Here is a 27,389-nt window from a genome sequence, read left to right as displayed (position 1 = left end):
GGGAATAGATCCCTCCCTTTGCCTTCTGCCCCTCTCAGTCCTCTCTCTCCTGCTTTAGTTCCTCCTGTTCAAACGGTGACACCTCTGGGACTCTGGTTTCATTCAGGAAACTGCTGTAAGCTTTACACACACCCCCAGAAATGCACCAACCTTAGGGCACCATCTGCATCCAAACTGGGAGCTTGGTCACTATAACCCCACCAAAGCCAAAGTCTTCCTGGGAACTGTCAATGGCAACAAAGGAAGGGGAGAAGAGGAGGATTTCTCCTCCTCCTATGAATCGGGTGAGCTGTAGTTTTAACATGTTAACATGTTCTGCCAGGGGAAAAGCTGAAGTATTTTTAGCATGGCTCGAGTCTGTGCACTGTTCTGGCCTTTTTTGGAATGTTTAACTCTGGAAACAAATACAATACTCTTTGCAATAGTGAAACACCACCTATTTTTTTTTTTTATTGTTTGCCATAAAGACGACTGCAAGTTGCACTTAGCAAGACATTAAAGGAGAAACACAGATCAGCTACTTTGGACACATCTTTTTCCCTCCACAAGATCACTTACAGTTTTGCTAATTCCTGCCCATGCCCCCCAGCCTTTCCTACTTCCATGCTTAGCTCTGATGAAATCTCAGCAGAGAAAATATTTTTCTTCATAATGAAATTCAGTCCCAAGTTGTTGCTGGCAGGCACTGCCCCTTGCTCAACTGTTTGGAAGAGTGTGTGAAAGGGGTCAACAATAGATACCTACAAACCATATCACAGGCAGCTTCCCTCTAGTCCTGCCCTGCACTCAGTCTTATTTCCAAGATACATCAAGGAGAAGCATCTGATGCCATTATATTTGTTTTCATCCCATTAAAAAGCCCCCAGCTGCATGACCCCCTCCACCGTGCTGTGGGCAGAGCCCAGCAAGTCAGAGCTGGGTATTGAGGAGGAGATGGAGCACAAAGGTAACAAGAAAACAACACAAGGTGAGGCTGAGGACCAGGAGGGGAATCATCCAGAGAGAAGGAGGGACTCTCCCCCTCTCCTCTTTTCTATCCCATTTCGAATAATGTTCGAAATTGAAATAATTCAAATAATGTTTGAAATTTGAATGTTTCCTCCCCCCCCTCTTGCCTAGCACAAGCATGCACCACAGCTACAAGGAGCAGGTGTCTGACAGTCCATGTCCTGGGACTGGCTGTGTCCAGGCCACACACACACAGCTCACCCAGGGAAACAAGACTTTTGAAAGGATTAGAGGTGGGAGAGGCTCCTGGAGCTTTGAAAAAGAGACTGTAGAAGCTTAGCTGCTCCCAGCTGAAGGGAGAGGAGAACAAGCCTTTTGTTTGTCCAGGTTCTTCTCTTCCTCCTCTTCAGAGATTGCCATTGCCACTGTTCCTGGAGCAAAGGAGGAGACAGGGTAGGGGGGGCTGGAGGTGATGACTCTGGATTCATCTCTCAGGCAGCAAGACGAAGAAGAGAGCTTTGAGGAAGTGCCCAAAGCTGCAGGCAGCAGCCACAAGCCAGTGGGAGCGCAGGCTGGGGTCAGTGTTCACCACGCATTTTGTGATGTCTGCCTAATGAGGAGGAAATGGATCATCAGGGAGATAGATGCCTGGAACCACATCCCCCACATCACCATGGACTCTCCCCACCCCACAGCCCCACGCCAGCACTGCTGCAGCACCACTCTGCCAACAGCCCCCACCACTTGCACTGACACTTCCACGCTGCGGATTATTAAATCAGACTCAAAGCTCCACAAAATTCGTTTTCTTCACCAAAACAAGGTGAGGGATCCCCTTTTACAGCCACCCCTGGGGAAAGAAATGCTACAGGAAGATTGTCAACCATTTTCCATCTTGAATAGCTCAATAAAAGAAACTTTCTTTTTTCAGAAGAGGTTGGAAGCCTTGGCAACATCAGCATTCTCATCCTTTTCTGTAAAGCAAGATGCTTCCCAGAGGTTGTCCTGCTTAATATCAGCTCAAGTTGCTTGGACTTTTTCTCTTGCCTTAACGTTGTGCTTGGAACTCATTCAAGCAACCCAGCCCCCAATTTATATCTAAAGAAATGCAAGTTTTGTTTGTGGAAAGATGTATGCTGGCAGAGATCCCTCCCAGATGCATGGGCCAGATTTAAAGGTTGGGCTGTTGGGTTCAAGTGTGAGCAAGAACAGAAACTGTCCTGCAATGAAGAGAAAGCAACAACAATCCAGCAGTTTCACAAAGACAGGATCTCAGCTGGCACTGGGAGGAAAAGGTGGGAAATATCTGGATAATACAGCAAATACAGCAAATCTGGATAATACAGCAAATAGGAGAGTGGCAGATAGCAAATTGCATCCTCTGGTGGGGGAAATGAATTTAAGTTATATATATTTATATATATATAAACATATAAGTATATATATATAAATATATATAGTATTTATATATATATTCTTATATATTTATATAATATTTATATATAATATATATTTATATATAATATATATATATCTTATATATATATTTATATATATAAAAAAAAATATATATATATATATATATATATCTAATATAACTGAGTTTGGGGTTAAACTGAAGCTGAGCACAAGGAGATCAGGACTGTTGTCCTGTCACAGAGGGGGTACTCTTAGCACATCCACACACTTTTCAGTGGCAAGTGTGAACAAGAATCAGGTCACAAGAAGGGCAAAAATTCATCAGCCCCCAAACCTTTTTCTCTACCAACTCAGCTCTGCAAGTCTTCCAAGCTCCCTTTTAACACAAGACTCTGACTGAGCAAGCAGAGGAAAGGCAGACTCTCAACCCTGAGATGTTCCTCCCAGAAAGTGAGGACTTGTGTGAAGTCCAATAACCTTTTCCATTGTTCAAGAGCTTTGCCTGACCAGCAATAAGAAGCAAACAAAAGGGGGACTGAAAGGACAAATCTCTGTGTTGGATTAGTGGGTACAGCCACACTAACCAACTCTACCAGCATCTACAGACCAAAGGTCTGGCCACCAGCAGCCACAACAGCTTCCCCCAAAATTCCAGCAGTTCCTTACAGTGAAGTCTGAAAGGCTGGCATGCTGAATCACTCCTCCTCTGCTGGTGTCTGAGGAGCTTCAGGAAGACACTGAGCCCATGAATAACTGACAAGTAGAGATTGCAGGGGGAATGAATGCAGACACTCAAGGATGGGAAGAAACAGGATGACAGGAGGAAGCTCAACCAGCACATGGAGCACTCCTGAGGCTGAACACTAAGGTGTGGGGATGCTGCTGCCTGTAGGGTAACAAAAGCACAAGCAAACAGAGTGAGCAGCCAGGAGAGCATCCAACAGAAGATGCTGCAAGGTGCTACCAGAGGTCAGAGGCAGTCTATTTGTATTGTGCAGGAAAGTAAAACAGGTCTGCATGTTTTACTTTAAGTGATGGCACAGAAAACTCTCCCAACTTACTTACATTTGACAAGTCAGGTCTGATTCAGCCTGGGCAATTTCAAGAAACCAGCATGTCCCTAAAACACAGTTGTGTCAAGCCACCTCTTTAGTCAAGAGAGGTGATGACAGGCAAGTACCTGTGTGAAAATGTATGGAAATGTTAGGGCAGCTGATCAAGAAGCAACCTGAGCTCCAAAGGGCTATAGGTGTCTCACAAGGCTCAGATATGCAAACCAGGTTGATTATAGCTGCAAAGGGTTAACTCCCAGATGAGAAGTGAAGCCCTTCAAGCTGTGCTGTGCCCTACCAAAGGCAATGACCTCACTGAGGCCAATCAAGAGGAGCTGCAGTCAGAAGAACTTAGACATTTGTATAGTGCTTGCTTAGATAAACAAAATTGCTCAGCTATTGCCTTAGCTATTGTTATCCAAATAAAGCATACCTGATAAGGCACTGGAATTGAAAACTTAAAAGCTACTTAATAAAAAAAGCCTTTGCCTCTTGTGAGACACTGACAAACTGTAGCAAGGGCAGTTTGATTTTCTCCTGTGATTAACAGTTCAAACGAGTTCAAGTCACATGCTCTTCTTTGGAGCAAGTGGATGTAACAGCTGCTAAAAAAATATCTATTCTGCAGTAAAACTTAAGCTGCAAACTCTCCCCAGGGACAGATTCTAATTTCTCTGAAGAAGTCTGTTTTGGGTTGGGCTTTGGCACGTAGGGGCTTTCCCCACCCTATGGAAGCAGGATGGGAACCTACTGCTGAGTGGAGGCTTTCAGCTGCCTTTCCTGGGGCTCCATGGTGGTGTTTTTGGAACAGCTCCCAGCACAGTGGTTCCTCTTGGCAGCCTCAGTCTGAGCCACTGCATATGAGACCAGAGCCCTGTGCCCAGGGGAAACAGAGACTGCGTGCCAAGGCAAACTGAGGCCCAGCCAGGGGCAGGCAGCAAACAGATCCCCCCCCCAGAGCTGTTTCATCTGGCCATCTGAGAACAAGGCTGGGAAATTCCACACTGCAGTGATGAGAGGAACAATGTTCAGGGAAGGGCAGTACAAGGTGGCAAGAGGACTAGCAGCCTTTCCTAGAATGAAGGAACCACTCATTTCCAGAGGGGAAATATCCCCTTGCTGCAGCCCACAATTGCTGATTGCAGGCCAAGTGCCAGGTCCTGCACTTTGGCCACAACAACCCCATGGGGAGCTCCAGGCTGGGCACAGAGTGGCAGAAAGGGAGCTGGGAGTCTGGATTGCCAGGAAGCTGAAGAGGAGCCAGCAGTGTGCCCAGGTGGCCAAGAAGGCCAATGGCATCCTGGGCTGGCTCAGGAACAGCGTGGCCAGCAGGTCCAGGGAAGGGATTCTGCCCCTGTGCTCAGCCCTGGGGAGGCCACAGCTTGAGTCCTGTGTCCAGTTCTGGGCCCCTCATCTCAGGAAGGAGATTGAGGTGCTGGAGCAGGTCCAGAGAAGAGCAAGGAGGCTGGGAAGGGATCCAGCACAAGTCCTGTGAGGAAGGGCTGAGGGAGCTGGGGGTGTTGAGGCTGGAGAAGAGGAGGCTCAGGGGAGATCTCATCACTCTCTCCAACTCCCTGAAAGGAGGTTGGAGCCAGGGGGGGTTGGGCAGATATCAGTGGGACAAGAGGGCATGGACTAAAGAATTCTTTCCTAATATCCAACCTAAACCTCCCCTGGCAGAGCTTCAGCTCTGCCAGGGGAGGTTTAGGTTGGATATTAGGAAAAAATTCTTTGCAGAGAGGGTGATCAGACACTGGAATGGGCTGCCCAGGGAAGGGGTGGATTCTCCATCCCTGGAGATATTTCCAAAGAGCCTGGATGTGGCACTCAGTGCCATGGGCTGGGAACCACGGGGGGAGTGGAGCAAGGGTTGGACTTGATGAGCTCTGAGGTCCCTTCCAACCCAGCCCGTTCTATGATTCTATGATTCTAGGATTCTATGATTCTAGGATTCTATGATTCTAGGATTCTATGATTCTAGGATAAGGGTACTGCAGAGAGGCTGCAATCAGCACAGCCCAGCAGCTTTTCCAGCCACTTGGCTTCCCTTGCTCAGGGCCAGATCCTGAGAGCAAGCAGCATTGCTCCAGCAACTCCAGCAGCAATATGCTGGCCATCCAGAGAGGGATGAGGGGCAGAGGGAGTAGCAGCAAACAGGACTTATCTCTTCAGCTGCAAAGAACAACTTCCAGCATGGGGATGCGTTTCTTGGCTTGTTTGCTGTGCAACAAACATTCCAAAAATAGCCATTTGGAACTATCAAAACACCCTATTTTGAACTCAAATAACATGGTACACAAGTCCAAACAGGATGCTAACTTACTAGAACATGCATGTCTTACCAAAACAAAGAAAAATTATAGTTGGAGACGAGGAGGAGACACATTCCCATGCAACACTTCAATTTTACTGAAACCAGACTTTTTCCAAAGGAAAAATTGTTTCAGATAATACATCTCAACCAACTCTACAGGTGCCCTGTTCAAGTAAGCCTCAAGTGACACTGAGGCAGGGATTTCATGGAAGGGAACAGTGCTACTTAGTAAGTTGCTTTCCCAGGCTCTCCACCTGCCTCAGTACAATTATTTGTGTGGATGCAAAATTAAACAGATCAAGGCATTCAAATCAAAGGTTACTTTTCAGCCCAACCAAACAGTTCCCTGACCCAGCTGGTCACAAGGTCAGACAGTTTTAGAGAGGGCAGGGATGATTTAATGTGGCAATGACACTTCATTAATGCAAAAGATCCAAAATCACAACAGTGCTACTTTTCCACGAAAAGGTGCCTCCAGCTCCTGGAGAAACTAGGATGGAATGAGCTACAGACACAGTTGCTAAGTCTCAGCAGAGAGAAGCAATGCTCAGTCTGGATAAAGACATCCCCCTCTCCTGCTCTGTGAGGGGTGGTAAGCCTGCCCATTTCCTCATGGCTTCAGAATAAATATCACCTCTTGAAAAGGAGAGACTTTGCTACCATGGCTCAGTTTGGAAAGAGTGTATGTCTTGGGAACAAAACATCCCAGGAGCTCAGGGGTGTCACAGGGCAATGTGTAGCTCCAGGCAGCATCTGCCAGGCATTTTGGATGTATCACACACCAAAGTGCTTTTGGCTGCATCACTCCAAGTGACAGGCACAGAGACCCTGGTACCTGGTCACTAACACAGCCACCCAGTCACCCCAGTCTCCTGGGGAGGTGACTGGAAAGGTGCCTGGCTATTCCACAGCACCAAAGCAAAGTTCCTGCTCTGAACCATCCTCCAGAGGAGCTCTGTTTCCCACTGGGCTTAGAGAGAACCAAAGAAATCAGATGCTTAAAAGCCACATGAAATGGAGCCACACTCCAAAGCAGAGCAGCACAGTGAATGAGCCAGGAGCCCTCCCACTGCCAGGGGATTTTGAGCCTTCTCCAAAGCATAAGTACACTACAGCTTGAGCTGCACCAGAAGAAATTATTCATGGAGCATTGCCAGGGTTAGGTCAGGGAATGGCACAAACTACTGGGTTCTAATAGCCCTCTAAAATTCCTTATGGTAGGAAGTCACATTAATGTACTAAACTTTGGCTTGAGGAACTCCAAAAGAAAATTGACAGGTCTTATTTATTCAGTTTCTAGAAAACAGCTGCCTTAGAGAATGGCCCCTATTTACAGTTTCCCTCTATGAATGACTGGCAGCTCCAGAGATGTTCAGGTCAGGAACCAAAGAGACACTGGTGGGTCAGGATTGTGTTAGTCTGGCACAGCTATGCAAGAAGCTGAAAAGCAGAACAGCTGATGGTGTTGAGGATGGGACCACAAGACAGGGAAAGAGCCATATGGAGTCAAGTACAGGTGTAAGCAGGACAGTGGTGGCCACAGGGCCACGGAAGTGAATCTCATGACACGTTTTCCTGGATAAAGCTGCAGTGGGGGCACTGACTTGCATTAAACTGGATATTTTCTGGTCTGTAGAGTTCAGATAGCATCTCTTACCCAGCCTCCTCTCCTTTTCAGCCACGTCACCAGGGTCTTGCGGACAAACTCTCCCAAGCAGTCCACAATGGTGTGAACCATGGCCGGCTGAGCCTGCCGCACGCAGTCCACTGCCAGCCCTGCTGCCACAGCATAGAGAGACACCACCTTGCCCCACGTGATGCCTAGGAGAAGAAGAAAAGGAGATTTACACACTGATCTACAGTGTGTAAATTTTACTGATTTTTGCTGATTTACACACACATAGCTCAGCCCTGAGCAATGAAAGGGGGATCATCACTGAGGACGCAGCTCCGACGAAAGCAGCCCAGAGACTTCACCAAAACAGGGATGATGTGCACCAGGATGGTTTATGTGGCCATTAACTCTCAGCCATGCACCTGCTGCACAGGAGAAAATTGAATTTAAAGAGTTTGGGCAACCTGGGGCAACCCCTAAGACAAAGCATTGCTGGTTTTTTTCTAGATCAGACTTTTACAATGTGGCACATGAAATAAGCATCTTCAGTTGGTTCTACCATGACACAGGAGTAAAAACAGGGAGGCAAAGCTCCAGGGCCCAGAGGGCTGGCAGTCCTCCTTGATTTAAGAGTCTACCCCAGTCTCAGAAAACTGAAAACCAGGTAGCTTCAAGAGTTCGTAGAATCCTAGAATCAGCTGGGTTGGAAGGGACCTCAGAGCTCATCAAGTCCAACCCTTGATCCACTCCCCCGTGGTTCCCAGCCCATGGCACTGAGTGCCACATCCAGGCTCTTTTGAAATATCTCCAGGGATGGAGAATCCACCCCTTCCCTGGGCAGCCCATTCCAATGGCTGAGCACCCTCTCCAGAAAGAAATTCTTTCTCATGTCCAACCTAAACCTCCCCTGGCACAACTTGAGACCTCTTGTGCCCTCTTGTCTTGCTGAGAGTTGCCTGGGAAAAGAGCCCAACCCCCCCCTGGCTCCAACCTCCTTTCAGGGAGTTGGAGAGAGTGATGAGGTCTCCCCTGAGCCTCCTCTTCTCCAGCCTCAACACCCCCAGCTCCCTCAGCCCTTCCTCACAGGACTTGTGCTGGATCCCTTCCCAGCCTCCTTGCTCTTCTCTGGACCTGCTCCAGCACCTCAATCTCCTTCCTGAGCTGAGGGGCCCAGAACTGGACACAGGACTCAAGCTGTGGCCTCCCCAGGGCTGAGCACAGGGGCAGAATCCCTTCCCTGGACCTGCTGGCCACGCTGTTCCTGAGCCAGGCCAGAGTTCTGCCACTCTGCCTTCAGTACCTAACATTTCATATCCTATCCCACTGGAGGCAGTGCAGGAATGGAGTGTCAATCATTAATCTAATCTCCCAAAAAACAGCCTTCCTGCCAGGCTGACCTGCAAGCAGGGAATGCTGCACAGAAGTTCCCCCAGAAGCAGTCACCTTCCTGTTCATGCTAGCTATGAGCCTTTGAGACCAGCTCTGGAGACCAGCCAACCTTTCTGGGTTTTCCAAACACTTTGCAAATACCACTGGGCACAAATCCTCCATGCCCACACACTGCAGGCAGGAGTCCCTCATCAGGCTCTCATCAGGATGAGTGCCCTGGAAATGCCACCCTTCTGCTATGGAGCTGAATTCTCTCCCTTACTTTATTATAGAATCATAGAATGGTTGGGGTTGGAAGGGACCTTAATAAAGGTCATGGAGTTCCAACCCCTCTGCGTGGGCAGGAACACCTCCCACTAGACCAGGCTGCTCCAAGCTCCATCCCATCTCTCCCTGAACACTTCCAGGGATGGGGCAGCCACAACCTCCCTGGCCAGCCTGTGCCAGAGCCTTGCCACCCTCACAGGAAAGAATGTCTTCCTTACATCTAACCTAAATCTATCCTTTTCCACCTTAAAACCACTGCCCCTTGTCCTATCACTACAGGTCCTACTATTACATCTGTCCTTGTCTTTCTTGTAGGCCTCCCTTATATACTATAAGGCTGCTATAGGGTCTCCCCAGAACCTCCTTCCCCAGGCTTGAGACTTCACCCTGTTCATGCCTGGCAGCAGAGTTCCCCACATTCCTTTAGAATATGTGCAGGTTTCAGAGAATTTCCACAACCCTTTCACTTAGTGCCTCAGAAAAGACACTTGCACTACCACTTTTAAAAATAGGTTTGTTTGGTTTTGTGTTTTGTTTTAAATAAAAAAAGTACTAAACTTTAGAGAAACTGTTAAAAAAAATCTGCCACGGGAATGGCTTGTTAGACTGAAGAAAATACATTCAGTATTCCAAAAAAAAAAAAAAAAAAGCAAACCAAACAACCACCTTTTCCCATTCATGACTGATATAAGATCAAAATCTAGAGATGAACCTTTTGTGAGGCTCTATAGCAACATTAACAGCAGCAGCTCTGGGGCTCCTGTGATACTCTGTCCTTCACCAGCACTATTTCCAAGATCAGAGGAAGTTATCATTATAGCTGAAAATTGGCCACTATTCTTATTTTTATTTTCTGAGTACACTCTGCAGAGCTGTCACTCACAAAGTTCATTGCCTGGGTGGTATTCCCACTATTTATCTCTTTCTCATGGTGCATGTCACCATGACAACCAGCAGAATCAGCCAGGCTATGAAACCACATGAGAAAATACTAGACAGAGGACTTCTCCTGGCAAGAAAGGGGCAGTCCTCTTGCAGGTCAGTACCTCTGCACCCACTGAAAGAGGCTTTAAGGGGTTACCTCTTGCTGGCTACAATCTCCTGGACCAGAGCCTCAGCTTCTACTCAGCTCCAGCATGTGTCAGTTTTTACAGTTCTCCATCCCTGCAGGAATGGGTCTTCTTGCATCTTGATTTACATGAAACAAAGTTACCCAGAATTCCAGGGAAGAGTTCACTGGCTTATTCCCATGCTTTTACTGTCAGAGCTCTTTCTTAAGAATCTGAAGCAAGTCCTTCAGCTTTAAGATGATTATTTACATGGCAAAAAGTAAGGCTGACAGGGTGCTGAGGCCACCCTGGCAGAGACAGACAGCTGCAGTCTTGGTTAACTTTGTTTAACCCAAGAACAAAAAAGTGTTATCTTCAACCTATAAAAGATGAAGACTCGATAGATCCATGATTTTCCAAAACCACAGGAAAGCAGTTTTCCCAACAGATGTTTGTCCAGTGGTGTCCTCCCCAGGGAGGATGAGGACAAAGCCCATCAGTTCTGGCTCCCTGCCTATGTAGTGCTGCAGGAGCTGCAGGAGAGGAATGTTCCCAGCACACAGAGCCCCTCTCCCTTTCCCAAGGCCAGCAGAAAGAGGCCAAGCTGCTGGCCCATGCTTATCATGATGATGGATGTGAAGGGCTCAGCAGTCACTTCCTATTATCCTCCTCTTTACAGAGGATGTCTAGAAGGGTCAAACCAATCTTTTAGTCTGCCTTTCCTCTTCCTGGCAGAGCTGGGCCACTGGGCTGGGAGAAGAGGAAATCCCCTCCTGATTTCTCTGCATGGAAACTCCCCTGCCACTGGCCAGGGAAAGAGATGGAGACTGAGCCAGTCAGCCCAGACAGGAGGGAGCAGCTTGGGCTCTTGCTCACACAAGGGAGCCCTGAAGCAAAGGAAGAGCAGACACCTCTAAGAGCTGCTCTAGACCAAAGCTGGGCCATCCCTGTGTCTGGTTTCTCTGCCCCAGGAGGGTTCCTGCAGCCACTCAGCCCCCAGGAAGGGCAAGGCCACAGCAGTCCCCATCTGCACATTTCCAGGACACCAGCTCCATTAACTTCTCTCTCCCTATGATTTTCCTGGCAGGAGCAAAGAGGCAAAATCAACTGAGCTGGCAGTGCCTCTGCCCCTGTGATGTCCAGGCCAGTGTTAGGGTGACACAAGCTCCATGCATTCCTCTGCATAAGCTGGAATTGCACCCTGCCAGGACACAGGAGCAGAGAAGACACACTGTCTCGTTCCAAATCCCTCAGGAGGTCTGGCTGCCATCCATTTTGGGTGAAATGGGCACTGATCCCCAAGCAAGACAATCTATTCACAGCTGCCCACTGTGCAGACAAAGCATACACAGGAGCTGACAAGAGGGAATGGAAAACTTGTCCAGAAAGAAGCAATCAAAACAGAGAAAGCTCTGGAATGTCTGCTCACAGAGATGGGAAAAAAAAAGAAAAAAAGAAAAAAAAAAAGAGAGAGAGAAAGAGGAAAAGTGAAAAGCTGCTTAGAAGGCATTAAGTTGCAGACTCCAGGCCAGTCATGGAGTTGAAGGTATGTAAATACTGGTGAGCCCAGGGGAAAACACATTAGCAGGAGAGGACTACTGCTGGAAGGGTTCCCACTGCCTTTCAGCTTTCCTGCCCCAGGGGAGAGCTCAAGCAGCACAGGACTGGACTGTGCAGCATCTCAGAGCATAACCTTCCCTCTGCTTCACTCAGCACCAAAACTTTACTTGCAAGTCAGACCTAGGAGAAATATGACCAAGTGCTACATTTCAACAGCTGGGAGGGTACAGCCAGACACAATATATTTTCTCTCTGGTGGAGAGAAAGAAACAAATAAGGATGGAGAAAAGTCAGAAAGCTCAGCTCATAAGGCCTAAGAGATAAGGAAGTGGTGGGAGGCATTTCTATCACTATTTGCTCCTGCAGGGGAAGGCATTTTTCTCCTGAGAGCACATTAATGGTGCAACCATTGCCCCTGTGCTCAGCCCTGGGGAGGCCACAGCTTGAGTCCTGTGTCCAGTTCTGGGCCCCTCAGCTCAGGAAGGAGATTGAGGTGCTGGAGCAGGTCCAGAGAAGAGCAAGGAGGCTGGGAAGGGATCCAGCACAAGTCCTGTGAGGAAGGGCTGAGGGAGCTGGGGGTGTTGAGGCTGGAGAAGAGGAGGCTCAGGGGAGACCTCATCACTCTCTCCAACTCCCTGAAAGAAGGTTGGAGCCAGGGGGGGTTGGGCTCTTTTCCCAGGCAACTCTCAGCAAGACAAGAGGGCACAAGAGGTCTCAAGTTGTGCCAGGGGAGGTTTAGGTTGGACATGAGAAAGAATTTCTTTCTGGAGAGGGTGCTCAGGCATTGGAATGGGCTGCCCAGGGAAGGGGTGGATTCTCCATCCCTGGAGCTATTTCAAAAGAGCCTGGATGTGGCACTCAGTGCCATGGGCTGGGAACCACGGGGGGAGTGGATCAAGGGTTGGACTTGATGAGCTCTGAGGTCCCTTCCAACCCAGCCAGTTCTATGATTCTGTGAAATAAAACCCTGTTGTACAGGGTTAACTTCAGCCTAAACACTCTTGATTAAAAAGTGGTGAACACCTAACACAATACAAAACCAAAATGAAAGCTTCTGAGCATCCTCATGCCTAGCAGCTCTCACTGACTGGAAGAAATTGTTTCCTTTAGGAAACATTTCCTTTTTCTTCTACTGTTTTTCCACCAAGTGACCCCTTCCTTCTGGGATTTATCTAAACAGCCAATATAAGTGCCAGCTCTGCCAGGCCCCACTCCAAAGCCTGGCACACTCAGTGGAAAGCCTCCTGCTGGCTGCACAGCATATTTGGATCAGACACCAGAACCAGCAGTGCTGTCACAGAGGTGGTGATGCTGCAGATCCTTCAGCATTCACAACAGGTCAGGGCCCTGCAGTGCCAGGCTCCACACAGATGGGTTCTCCTCACCCAGAATAACCAACAGGCTGTATGGAAACCAGAAGCCTTACCATGCTCTGTGACCTGCTCACTTTCTGCCTATATTCTCAGCTCTTAATCTTGCTGCAATTGGGATTCAAGCTGTCTTTGCTACACCAGAAAAAAGCCAAACCTGAGCTAACTGGAACAGAGAAGGGTAACAAGTCAAATATGGCACAACATACCCAAGTAGTGGGACCAACAAGGATGCCAGATGTCCTCAGATTTACCTTCTTGAGAGGTGCACCCAGGGTAGTGCTTAGTCAAGATTTGTAGAAGTGAGCACAGAGCTACAGAGTAAAGGCTCAAAACCAGATCAGAGTGTGGAAGGCCATGGAAAAGATTGAGGAGAAAACATCACCAGCAAGATAAGGGTAAAAATCCCTTGCTGGAAAGGCATTGTGAGTGACTACTGGGGCTGCCCAGATTGTGTAGGCACTGCAGTGTCAGACTGCAGCTGTTTTCTTAAACTGGACAGTAAAAAACAGGCTGAGATGCTTTAGCCATTGGCATGGAAACTCAGACTGCACTTAAGCCTCTGGTTTCCTCTGCTCATTAAAAGCCTCTTTCCTCTGAACTGTGAAAAAAATTAGTAATGCATGTCTGGCTGCCATAGCCAACTCTGATTTGCTGAATTTAACATTAAATGCTGAGTCTTGAAACTGCATTTGGGATCCAGGAATGTTAAAAACCAGCAAACTCCTCCTCCTCTGCCACTCAGCAAGAGACTACAACAATGAACTGATAAAAGCAATTGAATACACAACCCCAGCTGCATGCTCACAGGTCATCCCATTAGTTGTTCTGAAGCAGAGATAAGAAGGAAGAAAAAACAGAGCATGCATAAGACTGAGATGGTCTGAATCCACCCCTTGTGCAGCCAGCCAACTGCCAGACATTTATGCAGCACCATGTCCCCAGGTGAGGGGCAGCACTGGCAAGAGGACTTGAGCCTGGGCTTCTGGCATTGCCAGCCTTGAAGGGCTGAGTCCAGATCCCATTCTTACTACCCTGAAAATCCCAGGGTTAGAATTAAGAGTTACAATTTCAAGCTTTACTTTCAACAAAAGCATTTTAAACCACCCACATGTTTCACTTGACTCCTGAGTTGAGACTGAAGAATGCCAAAACATCCCTCTCAATGGATCTGTCAGCATCCATTGGTGAGAGCAGGACTCCCAGAAGCCAGCAGGGCTTTGTCCACAGCATGCTATCCCATTATCATCTGGATATGGTGCTTGGGGACACAGCTTAGTGGTGGGCCAACAGAAATAGGGTTAGGATGAGGTTGGACTCTGATCTTGAAGGTCTTTTCCAGCTTGAGCAATTCTGTGGTTCTATGTTTATGCAGCATGCAGCACACACAGTCTACTCCACATGCAGCCATCCACCTTTCTGTCTTAATTAATTCCCTGTGTCACTTCAGCTTTGATGTGGGCCAGTTCTGATGTAGTCAGCTACAGTAATCTAGGAAGATAACCTACTGACCTGCCATACAAACACCTGAGTCTGCAAACTCAACCTGCATTCTGTAAGCCTTGATGCAAGTAAAGCTCAACACCCAGTGACAGAGCAGGGCACCTGCACTTTAAACCCTCTTGTGACATTCCCACCATGCTTGCCCAGCTCTTGCTTTCTGAGCCAGGGAGTAAATCTGCCCTGTACCATCTGCCAGGAGCTGTGCCTGAGGAGTCCTCAGGCCAGAGACTCTGTCATATGTTGTGGTTCTAGAGAGGCTCTGTGCTCTTCACCACAATGCACTTCAGAGCTGAAGCCCAGGATGCCAGCACAGGACTTCTCCAGGGTGCCACTGGTTCCCATGCAGCTTATTTGACAGCACCACAGAAACCTGAACTCTTCTCCTGCACCAACTGCCCCCAAAAGAAAAAGAATCACTGCCTCCAGTGACACTTCCTGTGCCAATGTCACTGGACTCAGTGCTTTCACACTACTCTGCTGTTACCAAATAGCTGTCTTTTGGTTTGTTTGGTTTTGTTTGTTTGTTTTCTGTGGGCTTCCTTCCCTTCCCACTCTCCCTTCCAGGAAGAAAGCCACAAGATCCTGCAGAAAACTTACAACCATGTCAGGACATACCTGATAGAAATCTCCACATCAAACATTTCTCTTCCCTTAACTCCCCACAGCCATACTGCATTCCCAACAGGGGGCAGGGACTGTTTTCAGGGAGACTGGAGTTCCCTCACAGGAACACAGCACAGCATGTACCTTGGCTTTTGACACTCACGTCTAGGACAGGCCGAATGGATGCAGAAAACCATTTATGTCTAAGCAGTAAGAAAACTCAAAGCACCTGCTTGTCTGGAGGAGCCAACTTTCAGGGCTGAGGCTCCCAACTCTTAGCACGAGAAAGGAAAAGCAGCACTGGAAATGGCAGGCTCTGTTGCAGGAAAAAAGGAAGCCAGCAAGAGAGGAACTCCCTTGAGATGAGTTGGTCCTGGCTGCTACGATCAGCAGCATGAGCTGGAACAAGGGAGACTCCCAGGTAATGAATCTTCTCCAGTTGCCAATGGTGAGTGAAGGAGCTTGGAATGAGTGCTCTCCCTATGCAATGAGGTAACACACCTCCTAATGAGGAAGGGCAGGAGATGCCTTCTAGAATGAAGAAGAACCTGCCAGGAGGATATAATAAAGCAGAGCATTTTCCTGCCAGAACAGAGCAGCTCTCATTAAATCATCTCAACAGGGCACGCTGCCAAACTGCCCACAGCCCTTCCAGAAACCCTGCCCCATCTTGCAGGCCATCCCAGAAACATGCCTCCTTTGAGAGAGAGGCAGCTCCATCCTGCTCCTTTCCATCTGTCAGGACACAGAGTACCTGCAGTGAAGATCTGAGCAGCCACAGCCAGGAAGGCGTCGGTCAGCAGCGTCTCTGAGTGCAGGGAGATGTTCAGCTGGCGGGCGATGTTCCGGTAGACGTGGGGGCGAATGTATTCCAGCTCATCCCCTGGAAACAAACAGGAGGCAGCAGGCTCAACACCAAGTCCTGCTCTCACCATGTAGGAACTGCAGCTAGGGTCACCCCTCGGATGCCCCCAGCCTTGTTTTAAACAGCCAGCAGAGTGACTGGAGTTACTGACACGCAGCCCCCCCCCCCCCCCCACCGACACGCTGCCTGCCTGTTACCTCCTGTGCCTGGGACTTCCAAAGGGAGTGGGGAGAGGCTGCAGCAATCCTTGCTATAAATGATGTTCCCAGGTTGGTTGCCTGCCTTTTCTCCAGCTCAGGAGACAGGCCTCACGTTTCTTCAGAAGTGAAAATGTACATCTGTGTAAGCTTTCGAGAGGTACACCCTCTCTCAACACCCCATTAGTCTTGTAAAAAAAAAAACAAAAAAACACAAAAAAAACCCTGAAGATGAGAGCAACTCAAGAATGCTGGAGGCTGATGAAAGCCAAGGATCCACCCAGAGCTACACAGCATTAATTGAGCTAAGGGATTATAAGCTCAGCTATTTAACCCTCACGTAGGCCCCAAGTGAAGATCAGGAGTTCTTCCTTTCTTCCAAAGGGCTGAAGAGATTTGCTTGGCTGACTCCTCAGCAACAAGACTATTCCTGACAAACACAGACACACGTGTGCTTTTACCTCCAGGCTGTCTCCTCAGCTGGAAACAGCTGGAGGTGTTGAGCTGGCTTGAAAGACCAGGAGAGAAATACCATGGAAAAGCAGAGAACCTCCCTCACACACAGGTGAGCCACGGAGCTTGGGCAGTAGCAGTAAAGCTTTTGCTCTATAGCAAACCAAACCATTTCTGAGCAGTAAAGTTAATAAAGCCCAATTTCCAATAGATCACTTTCCCTGTAGGGGTTCACAGACATTCAGAGGGTTGCACAGCTGCTGTTGGAGCATTACACAATGCAAAGGCTGCATGGGATCATGGCCCTGTGTGCACGGAGGGTCCTGTTTGGTTCAGATTGATAAGGACCCTGCACCCTTCTCCAGAGCAGCCAGGGGAAGTGGAGAGCTGTCACAACACTTTTACCTCCTCCTGCAAGACCCAGAGGACTTGCCCTGGTCAGAAGGCAGCTGCTCCTCCTGAAAATTTCACTGAGGTAGGGACTGAAAAGGAAGACAACCCAGTCAGGAGCTTGTCAGCCAGTCATTAGCTACTGGTCCTGAGTTCCCCTAACTGGTCACTGGCACTCAGCTCTACAGACACAAGCTCTCCAGGCCTTGGGGGGGGGGGATTGTCCCACACAGTCTGACAGCAAGAGGAAACCCTACCAACCAACACATGCTCAGCCCTGATAAGAGGAAACATTGCTTGAGCTGCTCAGCAGCCGTTTGCTCCTGGTGGGGAGCACACCAGCTTCCCTGCAAACTGAAGGAAATGGGGATAGCCCTGCCCATAGCTGAGAGGGAGGCAGAGGAGGCTGAGCTCAAGCACTTGGTAACCTGCCACTGTTACAGCTTTTAACAAGCAGTGCCTGAAGGCCCCAGATGAGATCAGGGTTTGGTTGGAGGCACACATGCTGCTGAAAAGCAGACCCTGCCCTGCAGCAATCCATGGGGCAGACAAAAGCAGGCAAGGGAAGAAAAGCATTCCCAGGCTCAGAGCCTCCCTGCTCCAGCAGCCCCAGGACCTCTCCTGCAGCACATGGCAGTGGGGCCTGTCTTCAGTGTCCACGTTTGGATGCCCAGCTGTGCACTCTGGAAGACTCAGAGCAATTCTTGTGCTTCTCCTCCTTCCTCCAGTAGTGGAGGAACAGGTAGGCCCTCAGTGACAGTGCCCACAGAGAGCAGCTCAGTGCAGCTGGGAAAGGGCCCTTGCCTGGGCCGTGGCCACAGGGCAGACCAGTTCAGGTAAACCTCTGACACATGGCAGGTTGGTCTGGGCTGCCTCATTTAGCCATGAGGTTTTACCACCTCTGACTCACTAATTACACCAACTGTAGGATGAGTCACAGAATACTTTGGGTTGGAAGGAACTTAAAGCTCATCCAGTTCCAAGCCCCCTGCATGGGCAGGGACACCTCCCACCAGCCCAGGTTGCTCCAAACCCCATCCAACCTGGGCTGAGACACTGCCAGGGATGGGGCAGCCACAGCTTCTCTGGGCAACTTGGGCCAGAGGCTCAGCACCCTCACAGGAAAGAATTTCCTCCTGATTTCCAATGTGAATCTACACTCTTCCATTTTAAAGCCATCACCCCTTGGGCCTCTGACTCCATACTCCAGTAAAAATTCCCTCCCCAGCTTTCCTGTAGCCCCTTCAGACAACGGAAGGTGCTCCAAGGTCTCCTCAGATCCTTCTCTTCTCCAGGCTGAACAACTCCAACTCTCAGCCTGTTCCCACAGCAGAGCTGCTCCAGCCCTCTGATCATCTCTGTGGCTCTCCTCTGGACTCACCCCAGGAGCTCCATGTTCTTGTGCTGGGGGCTCCAGAACTGGACACAATACTCCAGGTAGAGTCTCACAAGAGCAGAGTAGAAGGAATCAGCTCCCTTGACCTGCTGGCCACACTACTTTTGATGTAGCCCAGGTCAGAGTTGGCTTTCTGGGCTCCAAGCACACATTGCCACCTCGAGTTGAGCTTCTCACCATGCCCACATCCTTATCCTCACTAAGCAAGACCTTGCAGCTGCATTACCTGTGCTCAGCACCTCTGCTGGCCCACCAGCCAGTTCACTGGCCTCTTTGCTGCCTTGGCAAGTGATAGAGTGCTAGGAAACACTCTCAGTTTTCATCTCCACAAACTCTCTGTACTATTACAGAGAAAAAATCTGGTCTGGCTGTGGTACTGCTTAGAACCCAGCTAAGGACTACTGTCCCAGTCAGGTGGCTGGATGCTGATTACAGCCACAAAGGGGAAAATAAATTGTCCCTGCCTATGACAGAGGGGTTGAAATATGCTATTTAAGGTCTCTTCCAACCCAAACTATTTTATGATTCTATAAGGCAGGCAGCATTTCTGACCAAATGATTTAGAAACAACTCTTCATCCTGATAAAGAGGACTGCTCAGCATTCTTGTTGCATGGGTACCACATGGCACTCTTCAAACAGATTTGCTAAGAGAAGGTGCCAAGTTCCTGCAACTATCAGCCAAATCTTTCCATCTGGACATGAATAAGCAACAGGAGAGTCATCCTGGAGACACCTTCAGATCCTGGCTGCCACCTGCTTGCCCTTTAACATGCTCTTGGCCACCCACAGAAAATCTGGTTGAAAGCAGAAATCTGAACCCCAACCTAGGCAGGGAAAAAATAGAGGACAAAGAAGCAGCAAGATTGATAGAAGAACAGAAAAAAACCCCAAAGAACCCCACTGGAAAGAAAAAAGAGAAGTCAGGATAGGAGAGAAAAAGCAAGAAAGAACAAATGTAAGAAGAAAACTCAATTTAAAAGAATGATACCTATGCCTTAAAAAGAAAATCGGGATAATATCAAACATAAGTAGAAAGGAAGGGGAGACACTGGGCAGAGCAGCCTGATCCAGCATGGATTAGGCCCAGCTGAAGGTCACTTTACCAGACATTCTTTAAGTTTGGTGGAATTAAGCCATGGAATTTTTTTGGTTGGAAAAGATGACTGAGTCCAAGCATTAACCTAACTCCACCAAGGCTGGTGCTAAGCCATGTCCCTCAGCACCACATCTCCATGGTGTTCAAACACCTCCAGGGTTGGTGACTCCACCAGCTCCCTGGGCAGCCCGTTCCAGTGCTTGGTAACCCTTTCAGTGAAGAAGTTTCTTCTAATACCCAACCTAAACCTCCCCTGGTGCAACTTGAGACCATTTCCTCTCCTCCTATCACTTGCTACAAGGGATAAGGGACCAACCTTCACCTTGCTAAAACCTCAGATGCAAATGTTAGTGGCAGCTTCCAAGCCAGATGTGAACAGATCCACCAGGCTGCAGGCACAGAGGGATGTTGGGAGCAAATTCCAAGAATGAAGGTGACAGGATCCCATCAAACAAACAGCTGGGCTAGAGAGTACATAGAAGGCTAAAACCTCATGTAAAAGCCCAGGCAACTGCCAGCATTTTAAGAGTGCTCCTGGTACAAGCACAACTTCAGAGCTTGTCTTCATGTAACAGCCTAAAGCATAGCCTCCCAACCACTCTCCTTTCAGCCCTGCTCATCAGCAGGGGCAGCTAATTTAATGTGGGCACGGAATGGCAGTATATGCCAGGAAACATCAGCCTAGTCTTCCTTTATCCCAAAAAAAGCAAGAGGACTTATATCTTGCTGAATGATTAAGGCAGGCAAAGGAAAATTAACAGACGGTCATTGAAAAGTGGCTTTTTAAATAAAAATCTCCAACGTATCAGGTGGAAGCAATGCCCTCCAAATTAAACAACCTTGCATCTGGGCAAGCAACTGATGAAGCTCAAGTCTAGAGGCAGCAGTACTCTACTTGATGCCAGCTTGAGTTGTGTCACAGCAGCCAAGTCACTGGTGTCTGGCAAAACACTGCAAGACCTGATGAAACACCAAGCTGAGAGACTACTGAGACTGCTCTGACAACTGCTACACAGCTGAAGTCCTATGAAGATAAAATTAGTTTACTGCTGGGCTTTCTTGGACTGTATCATGCTTTTCAGTTGTTGCAAGTCCTCAGAAAAAAAACGTAGCTCTTCAGAAAGACTGTGTTGAGCAGTGCTCCAAGGGACCGAGGAAGCACAAGTAAAGAGCTGTTTAAGGAAGGTCACCAAAGCCAAATCTAAACGCCCAGAGCAGAGAAAAAACCCCTCTAACCTTCCTATGAAAAACCTTTTGGCACCCATTAGTTTCAGAAGCCTCAGCCTGGTTGGAATTGCTCCACAGAGGATTCAGTTCCCAGCCATCCATCCATCCCCCCAGGGACTCACCCAGTCGCAGCAGTATGGTGGACACCTCAGCCAGCTTCCCCCCAGGCACTGGGGCGCTGTGCTCAGGTTTGCTCCAGCTGACACCTGCTCGAATTAACCTTGAATTTATGTAGTCCCTGCAGAGAGCCTTGGCTTGGGACACCAGCTCCTTGTCAGTGGGAGACCTGTCAAAAACCTCCATCACCTCTGCAGCGAAGACGGAGGAGCGGCGCAGGACGTCCATGTCTGGCTGCCGGCCCCGCGCTGCGGCAGCGGGGCTGGGAGGCTCAGCTGAAGCCTTCAGGGAGAGCCTGCAGGAGCTGGCAGGTAATCCTCCTCTCTTGGCTGCTCACAGCTCCCAGCAGTTCTTCTCAAAAGGCCAGTTTTCCATTTTTTACCTGGGGAATAAAACCATCTGTAAGTCCTCTAGCCTGGCAAAGATGCAAAGCAGACCTCAAGTATTGTACCTTCAAATTATGCTGAAGTCAGCAGCATTGTGCTTGCAAAACAGCTCAGTGCATCTTAGAGACAAGGGGCAAAGTCTGACATCTTTCAGCCACTGATTTGCAGCAGCAGCACGACACACAGAGGGCCTGCAATTTTTGACTACCAAGGTGTTTCTTCTTCTCCAGTTCAGATTCATCAGCCCTACAATTACCCTACAGGATGATCAGAGAGTGGAAACAGCACAGACAATTTCAGCTTGTTTCAGTTAAACTCAACAAAAAACCTAAATCCCATACACCAACTATAGTAATCTCAACCAAGGTGTGTCTTCTTTTCCAGCTCAGACTCATCAGCCCTACAATTACCCTACAGGATGATCAGAGACTGGAAACAGCACAGACAATTTCAGCTTGTTTCAATTAAACTCGACAAAAAAAACTAAATCCCAAACACCACCTATAGTAACCTCAACCAAGGTATTTCTTCTTTTCCAGCTCAGACTCATCAGCCCTACAATTACCCTACAGGATGATCAGAGAGTGGAAACAGCTCATAGAATGCAGAGACAATTTCAGCTTGTTTCAGTTAAACTCGACAAAAAACCTAAATCCCAAACACCAGCTATAGTAATCTCAGCCAAGGTGTTTCTTCTTTTCCAGCTCAGATTCATCAGCCCTACAGTTACCCTACAGGATGATCAGAGAGTGGAAACAGCACAGACAATTTCAGCTTGTTTCAATTAAACTCGACAAAAAACCTAAATCCCAAACACCAGCTATAGTAATCTCAACCAAGGTGTTTCTTCTTTTCCAGCTCAGACTCATCAGCCCTACAATTACCCTACAGGATGATCAGAGAGTGGAAACAGCACAGACAATTTCAGCTTGTTTCAATTAAACTCGACAAAAAACCTAAATCCCAAACACCAGCTATAGTAATCTCAACCAAGGTGTTTCTTCTTTTCCAGCTCAGACTCATCAGCCCTACAGTTACCCTACAGGATGATCAGAGAGTGGAAACAGCACAGACAATTTCAGCTTGTTTCAATTAAACTCGACAAAAAACCTAAATCCCAAACACCAGCTATAGTAATCTCAACCAAGGTGTTTCTTCTTTTCCAGCTCAGACTCATCAGCCCTACAGTTACCCTACAGGATGATCAGAGAGTGGAAACAGCACAGACAATTTCATCTTGTTTCAATTAAACTTGACAAAAAAAAATAAATCCCAAACACCAGCTATAGTAATCTCAACCAAGGTATTTCTTCTTTTCCAGCTCAGATTCATCAGCCCTACAGTTACCCTACAGGATGATCAGGGAGTGGAAACACACAGACAATTTCAGCCTGTTTCAATTAAACTCGACAAAAAAACCTAAATCCCAAACACCAGCTATAGTAATCTCAACCAAGGTATTTCTTCTTTTCCAGCTCAGACTCATCAGCCCTACAGTTACCCTACAGGATGATCAGAGAGTGGAAACAGCTCATAGAATGCACACACAATTTCAGCTTGTTTCAGTTAAACTCAACAAAAAACCTAAATCCCAAACACCAGCTATAGTAATCTCAACCAAGGTGTTTCTTCTTTTCCAACTCAGATTCATCAGCCCTACAATTACCCTACAGGATGATCAGAAAGTGGAAACAGCACAGACAATTTCAGCTTGTTTCAATTAAACTCGACAAAAAACCTAAATCCCAAACACCAGCTATAATAATCTCAACCAGATGTCACATATTCCAGCTCAGTGGGTATGGATCTTTCTGAAGAACCAGCACCACTGCAAGCACAGGGGTAGGGGTGCATTTGAACTGTCTCAATGGAGGCAGTTCACTGTATTCTCACTCAGGTTTTTAGTTCTGCCACTCTTCTTTTTTTTTTTTCCCCTCCAAAGCCATGTGCATACCACTTCTGAAAAACCTTTAGCAACAGCAGAGGCAGCAAAAGAGAAAAGCAGATTTTTTTTTTTTTTTTTACCAGGTGTGAATGCCTACAAAGCAAATTCAGAATTTCTTCAGAGGCACCTGAATTCATCTGTTGGTCTGAGATTTTAACCCAGTGCTGCTTTTGAAGTCAGAGCCAGACCAGCCTTTATTCAGATGTTAGTAAATGCATTTTTCAGTCCCCAGGTTTTAGCCATCGACTTACAGTAACAATTTTTAAACCAAACCCAAACCAATGACCGTGGTTTCTCCAATGAATAAAAAAAACATATTTACCTGTTATTCTTGCACTTTTCCCCCCCCTCTCATTGATTTCTTGTGGAGTTTGGTTTCCCCTTTCTTTGGCAGCTCTGCATCGATGCGAACCTGGTTCAGGATTCATGGCATCCTGTCACACCTCTCTGCTGCTCTGCGCAGGGCCACCCCGATGCTTCTCTGCTCGGCTGCTTTTAAGGGCCCGAGGGAGCGGAGAAGCTGCGGGTTTAGCCTTGTAAGGAAGGTGAAATACCCGGGAGGTGGGGTTGCTATGGGCAGGGACCGACGCTTTCTCCTCCCTTCTCTGCCCTCTTAAGGAGGCTCTCTGCTGTTCTGCCAGCGTGCAGGGGCTTTGGGCGAGGGCTACCTTCGGGGTATTGAGTGATTTCTGGAGCAGGTTAGCCCTGTAGCAGTGAAAATGCCCTGCTGAAAGAGCAGCAGCTCCTGGTGAGTTCTGGGAGCTGGAGGATTCAGTGCTGGGCTCACGATGCAGACCCAAACCGGGGAGATAACAGAGCTACAGCTCGGGGCAAAGCAAGCGGTGCTGGCACCCCCAGCCTGCAACTACCCTGGTGCAAAAAATAATAAAGCTGCTGGTTAAGCGGCTGAGGGAGCTGGGTCTCTTTAGTTTGGAGAAAAGGAGACTGAGGGGTGACCTCATCAATGTTTTCAAATATGTAAGGGGTGAGTGTCAGGGAGATGGAGTTAGGCTTTTCTCAGTGGTGACCAGTGATAGGACAAGGGGTAATGGGTGTAAGTTGGAGCATAGGAGGTTCAAGTTGAATATCAGAAAAAATTTTTTTACTGTAAGGGTGACAGAGCCCTGGAACAGGCTGCCCAGGGGGGTTGTGGAGTCTCCTTCACTGGAGACATTCAAAACCCGCCTGGACACGTTCCTAGGGGATGTACTCTAGGGGGCCCTGCTCTGGCAGGGGGGGGTTGGACTAGATGATCTTTCCAGGTCCCCTCCAACCTCTAGGATTCTAGGATTCTATGATAATAGTTTGTCCAGAATTACCTGCTTTGCACTAACACCTCTGGTTCATCTCAGTGTGTTAAGAAAACCAACATATAAATTTAAGGAAAAGATTTCAATTAGCTCCAACATCATTTCAACATTAACTTGGTATTGTTACATTATTGTATAGATGCCACAATGCTCAACTTCTTTTTCCATGTGTGCTAGAAACCCTGGCATCCCCAGCCTGCAACTACCCTGGTGCAAAAAATAATAAAGCTGCTGCTTAATAGTTTGTCCAGAATTACCTGCTTTGCACTAACACCTCTGGTTCATCTCAGTGTGTTAAGAAAACCAACATATAAATTTAAGGAAAAGATTTCAATTAGCTCCAACATACTTAATTTCAACATTAACTTTGTATTGTTACATTATTGTATAGATGCCACAGTGCTCAACTTCTTTTTCCATGTGTGCTAGATACCATTTCAACTCAAACCACATAGAAATGTTGGCTGTATGTAACATGATTTGAAGCACAAGAAGTTTTCCAGAGAGAAGTTTCCTGCAGACAAGAAATTCTCCCACCCCAAACACATCCTCCCCAGCAAATAATAACCTCTACATTAACTGCCTGGGTAAGTGGCACGCTCAAAATACAGCTTTGCCAAAAAGGAGGTCAGAAGCAAGAGGTTGCCACCTCCTGCTTGTTGCCTTCAGAGAAGACAGAGGCAGGTACACCTCTCCAAGGTGCCCATCACAGAAAAACTGACTCCGAGCACAAACCCAGACAGCTGCCACTCTCAAAACTGAGTGATAAAAATGCATGAATGAACTGCATGAAGGAATGGGGTCAAGGACTGGTATGTGGATGCAGCAGGAATCATAGAACTGGCTGGGTTGGAAGGGACCTCAGAGCTCATCAAGTCCAACCCTTGCTCCACTCCCCCCGTGGTTCCCAGCCCATGGCACTGAGTGCCACATCCAGGCTCTTTGGAAATATCTCCAGGGATGGAGAATCCACCCCTTCCCTGGGCAGCCCATTCCAATGGCTGAGCACCCTCTCCAGAAAGAAATTCTTTCTCATGTCCAACCTAAACCTCCCCTGGCACAACTTGAGACCTCTTGTGCCCTCTTGTCTTGCTTGCTGAGAGTTGCCTGGGAAAAGAGCCCAACCCCCCCCCTGGCTCCAACCTCCTTTCAGGGAGTTGGAGAGAGTGATGAGGTCTCCCCTGAGCCTCCTCTTCTCCAGCCTCAACACCCCCAGCTCCCTCAGCCCTTCCTCACAGGACTTGTGCTGGATCCCTTCCCAGCCTCCTTGCTCTTCTCTGGACCTGCTCCAGCACCTCAATCTCCTTCCTGAGCTGAGGGGCCCAGAACTGGACACAGGACTCAAGCTGTGGCCTCCCCAGGGCTGAGCACAGGGGCAGAATCCCTTCCCTGGACCTGCTGGCCACGCTGTTCCTGAGCCAGCCCAGGATGCCATTGGCCTTCTTGGCCACCTGGGCACACTGCTGCCTCCTCTTCAGCTTCCTGGCAATCCAGACTCCCAGCTCCCTCTCTGTCTGGCTGGTATCACTAGGAGACCCTGTCTGGCTTGGTATGATTGTGCCAAGATGGCAACAGTGGCCATACATCTCCAGCACCACAAATATTTGCTCCAAGATTCCCTCAGATATTTGTTTTTAATCCACAAAGTCTTCCTCAAATTTAGACACTACAGGCAGAGGGGCTGTCCCTGAACCAAGATGTCACAGACCCTGTGCTACTGCCCATCCCTTCTTTGCAGAGTATTCCTGATGCTCTCTTGGAAAAACATATCTTTGCCTTTGCAAACCTGATGGCTAAAAAAATAATTTAAAATTCTGTCTTGGCTTCCTGCAGCAGCTGACAGCTTGCAGCAGTAGTCCTATTTAAACTGTCCCTACTCAGCAGAGCTCTGAAACAAAGATGAATGCTTAAATATCAGCACGGCTTAACTAATGATGATGTTTCCCAGGATTCTGGCAAATATGCAAGTGCCACAGTGCCTCCCAGCTCCCTGCGGGTGCCAAACCATCCCACATGTTCCCTGCCCAACTGTCACAGTGTGCAGCACCCCCTCAACTTCCACCCTGCAGCTAAAAACATGAAGGCTGTGTATGAGAAACCAACATTTTGTATAAAGAAACCAACAGTCCACTGTATTCTACCTCTATATTATTCACATACTAAAACTACTCCATACCAGAACATACATCCAGAAATAAAAATAGATCCAGCAGCAAAAGAATAGGGTGTTGGAATCCAAGGAACTACCAGCATCATCTGAGCCCCTTTTTCCACAGAATATTTAGGCTACAACACTAGGCTAGAGGCAAGATCCATAGAGGAAAATCCCTTGTGTCAAAGGAGTCTCAGCAAACAGCTTCTGTCACCCAAAACCACAGTTCCCAGCACAGCTATTTCTGGCATGACATTCTTCTGGCTGAACAACAGGCTCCATGCTGCAGCTCCTGCCCATCTCTGATGGGGTGACCAGAAGAGCTTGGAGGATACATTTCAGAAAACCAGGGGGGGACACAAGAGATATGACATTTTGAAGTATACCAAGTGAAAGCAAACCCTGGAGAAACCACATCAGTGAGAACACAGCTACAGTGTAAATGCAGACAGCTTATGCTCAATATTAAATATTTTAACCATTAGAGAAAGGGCCCTTTAACAAAAGGGCCCTCTGAAAGGGCCTTTTAACAGCTGCAGTGGAAGCACTGTAGGTTGGTAGCCCAGTGTGAGCACACAAAGCTTGTGAAAGGTCTGCAGGATATGGTTTCCTGTAATAGCACCAGAATAACTCAGAGAGCCCTAGGAGGTCATTCCCAGCCTTGTGTTCCCAGCCTGGTTTCTATCAGAGCCATTGTTCTGTTTCCCCAGCCCCTTCACACAGCCTACAGCAATTCCAGCAGAAACCACCTGCTGTAACACACA

At 48.1% G+C, this 27,389-nt stretch overlaps 2 protein-coding genes across 4 annotated transcripts in view; one reads left to right on the top strand and one right to left on the bottom strand.

Moving 5' to 3' along the window:
- The window catches only part of STK25 (serine/threonine kinase 25), a 289,606-nt gene that overhangs the window by 232,849 nt on the left and 29,368 nt on the right, over nucleotides 1-27,389 (top strand). The gene's annotated exons all lie outside the window — the stretch shown is intronic.
- Nucleotides 416-21,227, bottom strand: BOK (BCL2 family apoptosis regulator BOK). Of its 3 annotated transcripts, none has more exons than XM_071751677.1 (4): nucleotides 20,838-21,227; nucleotides 15,844-15,972; nucleotides 7,391-7,554; nucleotides 416-1,558 (listed from the first exon to the last, which is right to left on the bottom strand). In XM_071751677.1, the coding sequence occupies exons 1-4, from the start codon at nucleotides 21,058-21,060 to the stop codon at nucleotides 1,433-1,435; spliced, it is 642 nt and encodes a 213-aa protein (XP_071607778.1). In that variant the 5' UTR covers nucleotides 21,061-21,227; the 3' UTR covers nucleotides 416-1,432. The 3 variants fall into 3 exon arrangements, with proteins under 3 accessions (XP_071607778.1, XP_071607780.1, XP_071607779.1); XM_071751679.1 differs by having other exon boundaries at nucleotides 416-1,554; XM_071751678.1 differs by lacking the exon at nucleotides 416-1,558 and adding an exon at nucleotides 2,579-3,547.

This window comes from Heliangelus exortis, chromosome 9 (genome assembly GCF_036169615.1).
Source record: "Heliangelus exortis chromosome 9, bHelExo1.hap1, whole genome shotgun sequence".
Taxonomy (NCBI): Eukaryota; Metazoa; Chordata; class Aves; order Apodiformes; family Trochilidae; genus Heliangelus; species Heliangelus exortis.
The sequence above is the reverse complement of the archived record's forward strand: the minus strand, read 5'-3'. Positions and strand labels throughout refer to the sequence as shown.

Bases quoted from the DNA above. Each gene is read 5' to 3' on its own strand.
- BOK (XM_071751677.1), bottom strand. From the start codon at position 21,060: ATGGACGTCCTGCGCCGCTCCTCCGTCTTCGCTGCAGAGGTGATGGAG. The intron at 7,555-15,843 runs GTACTCTGTGTC...TTCTTCTCCTAG, and splicing joins TGCTCAGATCTTCACTGCAG to GCATCACGTGGGGCAAGGTG. The intron at 1,559-7,390 runs GTAAGAGATGCT...CCTCCTCATTAG, and splicing joins TGAAAAGGAGAGGAGGCTGG to GCAGACATCACAAAATGCGT.